Genomic DNA, 12,371 nt, shown 5'->3' with positions numbered 1-12,371 from the left:
TGAAAAGAGAGCCACTCTGGGGCTTCTTTGCCAAATGTTACAGCACGCACACACACAGAGAGACACACAACACACACACACACACACACAGGCAACTGCTTTTTCCAAACTCAGTTTTATGCTGTTTGTTTATATACTGTACACTGCTCAAAAAAATAAAGGGAACCCTTAAACAACACAATCTAACCCCAAGTCAATCAAACTCCTGGGAAACCAAACTGTCCACTTAGGAAGCAACACTGATTGACAATCGATTTCACCTGCTGTTGTGCACATTCAACTTTGCACAGAACAAAAGATTCAAGGAGAATATTTCATTTGTTCAGATCTCGGACGTGTCCTTTGAGTGGTCCCTTTATTTTTTTGAGCAGAAGGTATTCTTTTAATGAATGTGTACTTTGAGTGTACAACAGATTTAAACTTAATATTAACCGCTCCAAACTTGACTGTAAAAAATATGACTTCAGTAACCGAGTTGTCCAAGCGTGCAACTCATTACCGGACTCCATAGTGTCATCCCCAAACCCCCAACACTTTACCCTTAGATCCATGGTTGACCTATCCAGATTCCTAAGAGGTCAGTAAGGGGCGAGTACAAGTGCATTAGAGTGCCTTCCGTCCCCTTTCCTATTGCTCTCCTATATCTCCTATTCCTTTCTTCTATTCCTATATCTCTTCTTCTATTCTTTCATTGATATGTTCTATTCCTATATGTTCTATTCTTTCTTAGATATATTTTACTATGATGAAGGTTATACTCATAGTATAACCATCATGTACTTTACTATGTGTATATATATATACCCACTAGAATCCTCATTGTGTATTGGACTAAATAAATAAATAAGCACTCAGCTGTAGGAATCTTAACAAGTCACTTAGAATATATGATATATGAGACATATGAGATATATATGATATATGAGATATAGGAGAGACAATAGGACAGGGGACAGTAGGCACTCTGGTGCCCTTATGTAAGCCTCTTACTGACCTCTTAGGAACCTGGTGAGGTCAACCATGGATAGTCTAAGGGTAAAGTGTTGGGGGTTAGGGGTTGACACTACAGAGTCCGGTAGTGAATTCCATGCTTCGACAACTCGATTGTTAGTCATATTTTTTAGTCAAGTTTGAAGCAATTAATATTAAGTTTGAATCTGTTGCGTGCTCTTGTGTTGTTGCGGTTGAAGCTGAAATAGTCATTGACCGGCAGGACGTTGCAGCATATGATCTTGTGGGCAATACTTAGATCGTGTTTTAGGCGCTGTAGTTCTAGGCTTTCTAGACCCAGGATTGTTAGTCTATTTTCGTAGGGAATTCTGTTCCGAGTGGAGAAGTGAAGGGCTCCCTGGCACACAGCTGCCCTTGATGGGGCCTGGCCCTGTGTCAGGAGGGAGGGTGTTTAGACATCGGACTGGGGGCTTCTGGACCACAACGCAACCCTTGGGAGGCCAGGCCAGAGGCAGGAGGGCAGAAATTCCCATTTTATACCAGCTGGGCTCCAGAATTTCCCCCTTGCTCCCTGCAGAGCCTCCACGAAAGAAAACAACTCCAGATTTTGAGCTGGGTTCCCCCTGAATCCCCAATTAACCACAAAACAACAGCTGAAACCTCTGAGGTTGTGAGGAGGTTTTCTCTTTATTGTGTATATTTTTCTTTCTAAACAGGGAAAGAAAATACACCGGGCACAGAAAACAGGGCCAGGAAAGAGGCTTCGGAGTTCCCTGCCTGGGGAGAACTTTAAAATCTCTCTACACGAGCACAATGCACACAAGACGACTCCGTTGGGTAATGATTTCTTTAGCAAGCAACATTTTCCAGTAAAGCTTCAATATTTGCTTAATTTGCAAAACCAGCAGGACATTGCTCTTAATACGAAGCAGCAACTTCCGCAGAGCCCTGTTTCCATTAGGGCAGTGTTATAATCTCCCCCCCTTAAATGGACTAATCCATCAGGTTGCAAGGGGCCTTGGAGGTCTTCTAGTCCAACCCTCTGTTCAGGCAGGAAACCCTACATCATTTCAGACAGATGGTGATCCAACCTCTGCTTTAAAACTTCCAGTGTTGGGGCATTCACAACTTCTGGTGGCAACCTGTTCCACCGATTAATTGTTCTAATTGTCAGGAATTTTCTCCTTAGTTCTAAGTTGCTTCTCTCCTTGTTTAGTTTCCACCCATTGCTTCTTGTTCTACCCTCAGGTGCTTTGGAGAATAAGTGGACTCCTTCTCCTTTGTGGCACTAACCCCTGAGATAGTGGAAGACTCCTATCCTGTCTCCCCTGGTCCTTCTTTTCATTCACATAGATATTTGCCCAGTTCCTGCAACCGTTCTTAATGTTTTAGCCTCCAATCATCCCCTGATCCTCTTTGTTGCTCTTCTCTGTGAACTCTGTTGGCTTTTTTGGCAGCTGCTGCACACGGCTGGCTCCTATATCAATGGTCGTCCACTAGGTCTCCAAGATCCCCCTCACAGTTACTACTGTAGAGCAACGTGCAGCCTATACTGTACCTGTGTGTTGTTTTTCTTGCCTAAATGTAGAACCTGACTTTTTTCACCACTGAATTTCATTTTGTTAGATAGCACCTATTGTTCATATACACCACTTACATTTAGCACAAGGGTTGCCAATTCTTGGCCAAAATAGCATTTTGGGGTTCATCTGCATGATCCAGACAACCAAGGTTCAAGGATCTTAAGGGCTTGGGTCTCCACCTTCAATCTGGATTACAGGTAGTCCTCGGTTTATAAGACTTTGTTTAGAGACAGTTCAAAATTACAGCATCACTGAAAAAAACCAATGACTTATGGCTGTTTTTCACACAACCTTGTAACTTACACACTGTTGTAAGTCGAGGACTACCTGTGTAACTGCTAGGAACAGGAAATGTTGGAAAATTCTGTCACAATGCAGGTTAGAAAAAATTGCAATGACACACAACTGGGGAAGGAAACAAGACTCAATGCAAATCTTCTTCATCACTCATTTATTGTAATTCTCACACACACACACCCCAGTTGCATTCAATCATATAGTAACTAGTCTTCTACATATAGTAGCTCTAGTCTTCTACATACAAAACATTCGATCATATAGTAACTCTAGTGTTCTACATATAAAAATCGGTACAATTTTTGTCTCGACTGGCGTTGCATTTAATCATACAGTAACTCCAGTGTTCTACATACAAAATACTCATTTAAAAAACACACGTTTCTTAAAGCTACTACTGTTAAAAAGAAGTGAGACGCTTAAGTAAATTACACACCCAGTTTGACACATTGTTGGATTTTCGGTAACAGTCTTGCTAACCACAGAAAATTGCATCGGTGCTCAAAAAAATAAAATCAAATCAAATCTGGATTCTTAGCAGTCCTGTCTGTAGGAAAATCAACTTCTGTATAAACCTCATGAGGACTGGAAGCTTGGTCCAGGGAAAAAGATAACTGCGAGAGAAAGGGGAGGCTTATTTATTTATGTATTTATTATTTGGATTTATATGCCCAAATAATTATACTTCTCCCCACCACCAATAGTGGATGGACCCTTGAGCAGAGCTGCGCCCCTCCATCATCCCAAAAGTTTCAGGAGCTATTTCTCCATCCCTAAACTTCCTGAGGACCAGAAAGTTTGATCCAGAGAAAAGAAGGATTGTCACATAAAGGAAAAAAACTTTTCCCTGGATTGAATATTCCCTTGAGCAGTGTTTCCCAACCTTGGCAACTGGACTTCAACTCCCAGAATCCCCCAGCCAGCATTCGCTGCCTGGGGGTTTCTGGGAATTGAAGTCCAGATATCTCCAAGTGGCCAAGGTTGGGAAACACTGCCCTTGAGTATATTCTCAAAAGGCTTATGGACCATTTTATCAAATTGGCCTACAAGAGACCCTGGATTGACACAATCTCTACAACGTGACACTCGTCAATACTGGCCTAAGAAGGCACGTTCTGGCTTTGACCTTTCTCTAATCTGACATCCTCAAAAAATATTTTTTGGGTGTGTGTGCAGGGGGTTAGGACGACAGATGTGAAGTAACAACAGTTAGTGGTTTCAGTTCACAATTGCTTAGCTCTTGTTTAGTTCATTCCAGCTGCTAAGAATAAATAGATTGATTATATAACACTCTTCAATCCACCCACAATAAATTGAATTACATCTTCTACACCTCCCACTAGTGTTAAAAAGTGCGGCACAGTGGAAAATGCCCATAGCAATATTTTTGGGGTGGCCAAATCTGGGGAAGAGGGAACGATGCCCCCAAATCTTCCAGGGGATGTAAAAAAAAAAAAAACCTCCCCAAACTTTTTAAAAAGTGCATATCCAGAGAACTGCCTCTATTTTTTTTGCTTTCTTTTTCTGAAAAATGTGCATCAACAGAGGAAATCGTTGCAAATATTTTACCCCCCTTAAAAAAATAACGAAATCCTTAATAGAAGTCCAGCTTAGTCTGCACGGTTTTGCAGCCTTTGTCCGAGTAAATCTTCTCCTCTTTGGGGAAAAAGGTCATCTCGGCGGCCACCTTCTCCACGACGTCTTCGTTGATGAAACTGCCGCGGGATTTCATCTCCGCCCGGATACACATTTTGACGTGCTTGTACTCCAAGGGGAGGAATGGCACGAAGTAATCGATGAGGTTTCGGTCGATCAGGCTGCTGTGCCACAGGCCGCCTGCGGGAGAGAGGAGGGGTTTGAAAAGGGGGAAAGGCCTGGAAGGAAGGCGGACGGTCGCTAAAGACCTCCCGCTGCACACGCCAAGGTAGGAACTGGTGGTGGGGCCTTACGGGTGGTGGGTCCCTCTTGCTACAATGTTCTCCCTAAATAGATTTGGGAGATGCCTATGATTATTTCTCAAGATATATTGGTTGAAAACGTCTGTCTGTAGCCTACTCTCTCAGGTACTGATGATGGACGAAACTTTCTCTACTGGCCTCCCTCCCTCCCTCTCTCCTTTGTCTCCTTCCTTCCTTCCTTCCATCCTCCCTTCCTCTTCTTTCCCTCTCTTCTTCCTCCCTCCTCCCCTCCATTCTCCATTTTTTCCTTCCCTCCCTTTCTCTCCCTCTTTTCCTCCCCCCTTGCTCCCTTTCTTTCCCTTTTTACCTCCGTTTCCCTTCCCCATCCATCTCTCTCTCTCTCTATCCATCCATCCATCTATCTAATATGTATCTGTCTTGTCTGTCTATCATCCATCTATCTATATCTAGCTATCTTTATCTATAATCTATAGATTATATGTACCTCCCTCCCTCCCTCCCTCTCTCTCTCTCTCTTATTTATTAGATTTGTATGCCGCCCCTCTCCGAAGACTCGGGGTGGCTCACAACAACAATTAGTACAGTAAACAATGATACAAATCCAATTAATAAAAGTAGAATTAAAACCCCTTAATATTAAAAACAATCAATGCGACACAGTCATGCCATTCTCAAGTGCTATAGTCAGAAGAGAGGGGGGAGTTAACGCCCCCATGCCTGGCGGCATAGGTGAGTCTTTTACATCTTGCGGGGAGGGTGGGGGCAATTTGAATCTCCAGGGGGAGTTGATTCCAGAGGGCCGGGGCCTCTGGAGATATATATATATATATATATATATATATGTAGATTGTTCTTAGTTCGGGTTTTGCCCCGTGTAATGTTTTGAGTGTCTATGCGACATTTCGATGAAATCACATTCACCATCATCAGGCTGAAGTTTTGAGCTTCGTGCTGTTGTAAATATTTACAACAGCACGAAGCTCAAAACTTCAGCCTGATGATGGTGAATGTGATTTCACTGAAACGTTGCATAGACACTCAAAACATTACACGGGGCAAAACCCGAACTCAGAACAATCTACATACATATACCCATGAAAATCTACGAAAACAAATATATATATATATATATATATATGATATGTATTTTGTTAGTTGGGCACCTGTATACTGTCAGTTCCCAGGGTGGCTGAAAGAGTTTGGGGAAAGATTATATCTATATATATTTGTGATTAGCTTTATTGCGAGTAGCTTTCCCCAAACTCTTTCAGCCACCCTGGGAATTGACAATATACAGGTGCCCACCTAACAAAAGACATATCATGGTCTTTAGAAACCTGGGGTTTTTTTTGGCGTGGGATTTGGGAGGTCCAAGGAAGGGCAGATGCAAGATGGCTACTCACTGTTGCGGTTGTTGAAGACGCCCAAGGACAAGACGGCTTCCAAGTCTTTCAGCTGGATCTCTTCCCTCGCTCGGCCACTTCTCCAAAACTCCAGCGTGACTCTGGTGATCAGGTCGCCTCCCGCGTTACTGTGGGGGGGGGATACAGAGGTTGAAAACCCCCCAGCATTACAAACCCTTTCCTACGTCCAATTGGACCCACGGATCGCTTAAGACAACCGGGAGGCCGCCTGCACCTTCATGGCTAAAGTTGTCCACAGTTCCATTTTACAGTCTGCCGCCTGGATCCTGAATTTGAGTGTGTATTTCTCAAAAGTCTGCAGTTTAAGATGAAAAACCCATGTCTAAATCCCCTTGGAGGGTGGTGAGGGAATAAATGCCACAAATGATATCTCTCCACCCCTGTTGAAGTTCTGCCTGCACCCTATCAACATGGCAGAGATCTTGGCTGAAGCTTTCTCTCTGGAAACCCCAAACATTTTGGGCTCAATTGTGGAGGTAGGTTGAGGTTTATACCTGCAATCTTATATACGATAGATGATAGATAGGTAGACAGACAGACAGACAGACAGACAGACAGACAGACAGACAGATTGATACATGAAATATACTGTAGATAGATGGATGGATGGATGGATGGAAGGATGGATGGATGGAAGGATGGACGGACGGACAAATAGATGTTAGATATAGAATTATAGACATAGCTAGATAGATTGATACATGAAAGATAGATAGATGATAGATATACAGTTATAGCAAGATAGATAGATAGATAGATAGATAGATAGATAGATAGATAGATAGATAGGTAGGTAGGTAGGTAGGTAGACTGATTGAATGATTAATTGATTGATATATGAAAAGATAGATGACAGAGAGAGCGAGAGAGCGAGGGAGAGACAGACAGATTGATATATGAAAGATAGATACATGATTAGATAGACAGACAGATTTATTGACAGACTGAAAGATAGATACATGATAAATAGACAGACAGACTGACAGTTAGACTGACCGATTTATTGATTGATACCTGAAAGATAGATAGATAGACAGACAGTTTGATACATGAAAGATAGATGAGAGAGAGACAGACAGACAGATTGATACATGAAAGATAGATAAATGAGAGAAAGAGAGAGAGAGAGATACCGTTTCCCCCCAAATAAGACACCACCCCAATAATCAGACTTTTGAGTGCATGGCAATAAGGCCAAGGGTTCCAAAAAAATATATAAGACAGGGTCTTATTTTCGGGGAAACTCGCTGGCAATTCTATCCTACGCTCGGTGGAAGGCTAAGTATGGTAACCTTCCATTTATAAAAAATCCCGGTTAACTCATTCGCAGGGCAGCTCTGCCGGCACCTGAGGAAGATGAAGATGGCTCTCCGGTACGACACGCCGTCGATCTGCTCGTAGTAATCCAGGAAGGGCTTGATGGCGTCAATCAGCCCCGGGTGCAGCTTGTCCATTTCGTCAAAGATGAAGACGGACTTGGCGCAGGCGCTGACGTTGCCTCGGATCCATTTCTGCAGCTGGTCCTGGAAAGCAGCGAAGGGGGTGGGGAGTCGTGCAGAGGGTCAACTCCCCGTCTCCATTGGAAGGTTCTGCCCCCCAGATGGGATCGCCTAACTCGGATTATTATTTTTATTTTTATTATTTATTAGATTTGTATGCTGCCCCTCTCTGTAGACTTGGGGCGGCTCACAGCATGCTTTGGTGTAATTAAAAACACAGGCCGGCCTCCACTCACAAAAGGGGAGCTTCAACCACAACAACACAAGAGCCCACAACAGATTCAAACTTAATATTAACCGCTCCAAACATGACTGAAAAAAATACGACTTCAGTAACCGAGTTGACGAAGCGTGGAACTCACTACCGTACTCCATAGTGTCATCCCCAAACCCCCAACACTTTACCCTTAGATTATCTACGGTTGACCTATCCAGATTCTTCCAGAGGTCAGTAAGGGGCGAGTACAAGTGCACTAGAGTGCCTTCCGTCCCCTGTCCTATTGCTCTCCTATATCTCCTATACCTTTCTTCTATTCCTATATCTCTTCTTCTATTCTTTCATTGATATGTTCTATTCCTATATCTTCTTTTCTATTCTTGCTTAGATATATTTTACTATGAGTATCTCCTCTATAACCTTCATCATGTATTTTTCTATGTGTGTGTGTATATATATATATATATTTACAGCAGCCCGAAGCTTATAACTGCAGCCTGATGATGGTGAATGTGATTTCACCGAAACGTCGCATAGACACTCAAAATATTACACGGGGCAAAACCCGAACTCAGAACAATCTACATATATATATGTGTGTGTGTGTGTGTGTGTGTGTGTGTGTGTTTTATGTCTGATCACCCTGGTATTAAAAAAAAATTTTTTTCAGCCAAAAAAAATTTTTCTGCTCGAAGTTACAACAGCGCTGAAAAAACTCACTGACGTTCCTTTTTCCCACTGACAATGTTTGCAGCCCCTCCATAGTTACGTGATCAACAGGCTCATATTTACAACGGTGGCAAGGTCCCGGGGTCACATGACCCCCCCTGACCAGCAAGATCAAGGGGGAAGGCAGATCCACTTAACCCCCAGGTTACTAACTTCAGCCGCCCCGAGTCCTTCCGGATTGGGAGGCATAGAAGTAGAATGAATCAATGGATGGATGGATAAATAAATTTATCAACTGCAGGGATTCACCTAACAATGGTGGCGAGAAAGGTCGTAACGTGGGGCAAAGCTCATCTGACAACTATCTCACTTAGCAACTTGAATTTTAGGCGCAACCCCCTAGCCTCAGAAAAACGCTACGGAGCCCTGCACACCAAGACAACTAGACACAAGGACAGTTTTTTGCCGAACGCCATCACTCTGCTAAACAAATAATTCCCTCAATACTGTCAAATTATTTACTAAGTCTGCACTACTATTACTACTAGGTTTTTTTGCTCATCATTCCTATCACCCATTTCCTCCCACTTATGACTATATGACTGTAACTTTGTTGCCTGTATCCTTAAGATTTATATTAATATTGATTGATTCCTGATTACTTATTTGACCCCTATGACAACCATTAAGTGTTGGACCTCCTGATTCTTGACCAATGTCTCTTTTCTTTTATGTACGCTGAGGGCATCTGCACCAAAGACTAATTCCTTGTGTGTCCAATCACACTTGGCCAATAAAGAATTCAATTCTCTTCTCTTTTCTATTAACCTTAAATACCCAGAACGTTTCAAATTTCACTTCCCATTCTTCTCAGCTTCCTCTTTGCTTTCTAGAAGTCACAAGATTATTATTATTATTATTATTATTATTATTATTTTATAAAAGAGGATTTCAATGCCCTGTGGAACCAGTTCAGCTTGTTGGGGGTTGTTTTTTTGGCTCTCTTCCGAAAGATCAGCAGATCACAAATAAATAGTATTTCCTGCTTGGCTGTCCAGCTTCGCACGAGTCCTGGAGATACCACCAAGCCACAACAGACACCATTGGTTCATTTCCTCCCCTTAATATTGGGGAGTGGGTTGGAGGGGGGGCTCCTACTCTTAGAAACATAGAAAACTGACGGCAGAAAAAGACCTCCTGGTCCACCTAGTCTGCCCTTATACTATTTCCTGTATTTTATCTTAGGGTGGATCTATGTTTATCCCAGGCATGTTTACATTCAGTGACTGTGGGTTTACCAACCACACCTGCTGGGACTTTGTTCCAAGGATCTACTACTCTTTCAGTAAAATAATATTTTCTCACGTTGCTTCTGATTTTCCCCCAACTAAGCTCAGATTGTACCCTCTTGTTCTTGTGTTCACTGCCCTCCTGGACCTTATTTAACCCTTTGACATATTTAAATGTTTCGATCATGTCCCCCCTTTCCCTTCTGTCCTCCAGACTCTACAGATGGAGTCCATGAAGTCTTTCCTGGTCAGTTTTAGGCTTAAGACCTTCCACTGTTTTTGTCGCCCGTCTTTGGACCGGTTCCATTTGATCAGTTTGTTGGGTTCCTCAGTCACAATTCTCAGGGGTGGAAGACTCAACTCTCTGCAAAATGGACACAACCTGGAAGCGGCTGCAGATTCTGACCAAAGATTCTGCAAACGTGGCTCCTTTTTTTGCCCCGACCTGACGTGGCTCCGGTTCCGCTCTCACCTTGTAGAGGGGCACCAGGTGCTCGTGGGGGAAGTGCAGCGTGGAGAGGAACAGGTGCACGAACTTGCTCTTCAGCCCCGCGGGGTAGAGGCCGTCGGCAACGATCTGGCTGACAAAGTTTTTGCCCGTCCCGGCCCAGCCGTGCAGCGAGAGGACCAGCGGCTTCTTGGGGTGGTGGTTGTGGATGAAGCCGGTCAGCGCCTTCAGGATGACCTCTTGGGCCAAGTGCTGTCCGAAGAGCCTCTCGTCCAGGGACCTCTGCAGGGCTGAGGGGAAGAAGGGGAGAGAAGAAGGAAAGGGAGGGAGGGATGCAGGGGAAATTGAAGAGAAGGAAGAAAAGGAGGGAGGGAAGGAAAATTGAAGAGAAAGAAAGAAAGAAAGGAAGAAAGAAAAAGTAAGAATGAAGAGAAGGGAGGGACAGAGAGAAAGAGAAAGAAAGAAATGGAAGAAAAAATGAAGAGAAAGAAGAGAGACAGAAAGAAAGAAAGAAAAAATGAAGAGAAGGGAGAGAGAGAGAATAAAGAAAGAAAGAAGGAAAGAAAAATGAATAGGAGGGAGGGAGGGACAGAGAGAGAGAGAGAGAGAAAGGGAAGAAAAAATGAAGAGAAAGAAGGGAAAGAAAGGAAGAAAAGAAGGAAGGAAGGAAGGAAAAGAAAGAGGGAAGAAAAAGTGAAGAGAAAGAAGGGAAAGAAAGGAAGGAAGGAAAGAAAAATGAAGAGGAGGGAGGGAGGGACAGAGAGAGAAAGAAAGGGAAGAAAAAATGAAGAGAAAGAAGGGAGAGACAGAAAGAAAGAAAGAAAGAAAGAAAGAAAGAAGGGAAAGAAAGGAAAAAAGAGGGAAGGAAAAGTGAAGAGAAAGAAGGGAGGAAGGGAAGAAAAAAAGAGAAGAGAGGGAGGGAGGGGGAGGGGGCTGTTTTGAGTCTTTCTCCCCCCTCCTCCTCCCCCAACGGATTCCCTCCCCACCCAAGAGTTCCAACAGGTGCAGAGCAGGGCTGGGGAGGATGGGCAGTGTATTCCCCTGCTTCCCTGGAGGGGGGGGGTCAGTTGGGGGGGATGGGAGACGGGCAGTCCCCCCCTCCCTCCACCTCTTTACACCCCCAACACGGGCCAAGACCGCTGGGGAGGATGGGCTACCCGATTGACGCTGGGGCGCATAGGCGAGGGAGTCCTCTGCCCTGGAAGGCTGGGGCGCATGGGAAGGGGGGGGCGTTTCCTCCCCTCCCCCAAGATCCCCAGGGAGGGAGGGAGGGCGGGGCTGGCCGGGGATGATGGGCCCCCCAGTACCTGCGGCGTCGGGCGGGGGGTCGTCGGGGGGGCAGCACTCCACGAAGGAGCAGTAGAAGCCCGGCTTGGCCAGGAAGCCGGTCAGCACCGAGGCCGCCCCGATGGCCAGGCTGACGGTGACCGGCTCCAGCGCCGCCGAGCCCAGCGAGCCCACCAGCACCAGCGCCAGCGCCAGCAGCCCCGCCGGACGCTCCATGGCCGCCTCGCCCCCACGCACTACAACTCCCGGCACGCCCCGCGGCCGCCGCTTCCGCCCGGCCCTTGGACCAGCCCTCTGCTGGCCGGCCCCGGTATTGCACCTGGGTAAACCAAACCCCAGGGAGCCGGGCAGCCTGGATTCTCTGGTTCTCCCCATCGTGGCTTGTTCTAAACCACGATGGCTGGCAGGATGGGTTCAATAAGAGTCGGAAGGGACCTTCTAGGTAGGGCAAAGGTCTTCCAACTTGGCAATTTTTAGTAAATTTTCTATAATCTTTTATAGTTATTTAGATTTCTTACATATTGTTGCATTTATTTGTTTATTTATTTATTTATTAGATTTGTATGCCGCCCCTCTCCATAAACTCTGGACGTTGTACGCTGCCCTGCATTACATCGAGAAGGGCGGCATCGAAATCTAAATCTAAATCTTAATAATAATAATAATAATAATAATAAATAAATCATCATTATTATTATTATTATTATTATTATTATTATTATTATTATTATTATTATTATTATTTTAAAGACTTGGGGACTTCAAATCCCAGAATTCTCCATCCCTCT

The 12,371-nt window shown here is 44.4% G+C and overlaps 1 protein-coding gene across 1 annotated transcript; it reads right to left on the bottom strand.

The window, feature by feature from the left end:
• Positions 1-2,968: 2,968 nt before the first annotated feature.
• Positions 2,969-11,858, bottom strand: TOR1B (torsin family 1 member B). Its single transcript, XM_070758473.1, has 5 exons — positions 11,604-11,858; positions 10,321-10,586; positions 7,522-7,697; positions 6,154-6,281; positions 2,969-4,667 (listed from the first exon to the last, which is right to left on the bottom strand). Exons 1-5 carry the CDS (start codon positions 11,797-11,799, stop codon positions 4,426-4,428), a joined length of 1,008 nt encoding a protein of 335 aa, XP_070614574.1. The 5' UTR covers positions 11,800-11,858; the 3' UTR covers positions 2,969-4,425.
• Between the last annotated feature and the right edge of the window lie 513 nt (positions 11,859-12,371).

The sequence above is a fragment of the Erythrolamprus reginae genome, chromosome 8, assembly GCF_031021105.1.
Source record: "Erythrolamprus reginae isolate rEryReg1 chromosome 8, rEryReg1.hap1, whole genome shotgun sequence".
NCBI classification, from domain to species: Eukaryota; Metazoa; Chordata; class Lepidosauria; order Squamata; family Dipsadidae; genus Erythrolamprus; species Erythrolamprus reginae.
The sequence above is the reverse complement of the archived record's forward strand: the minus strand, read 5'-3'. Positions and strand labels throughout refer to the sequence as shown.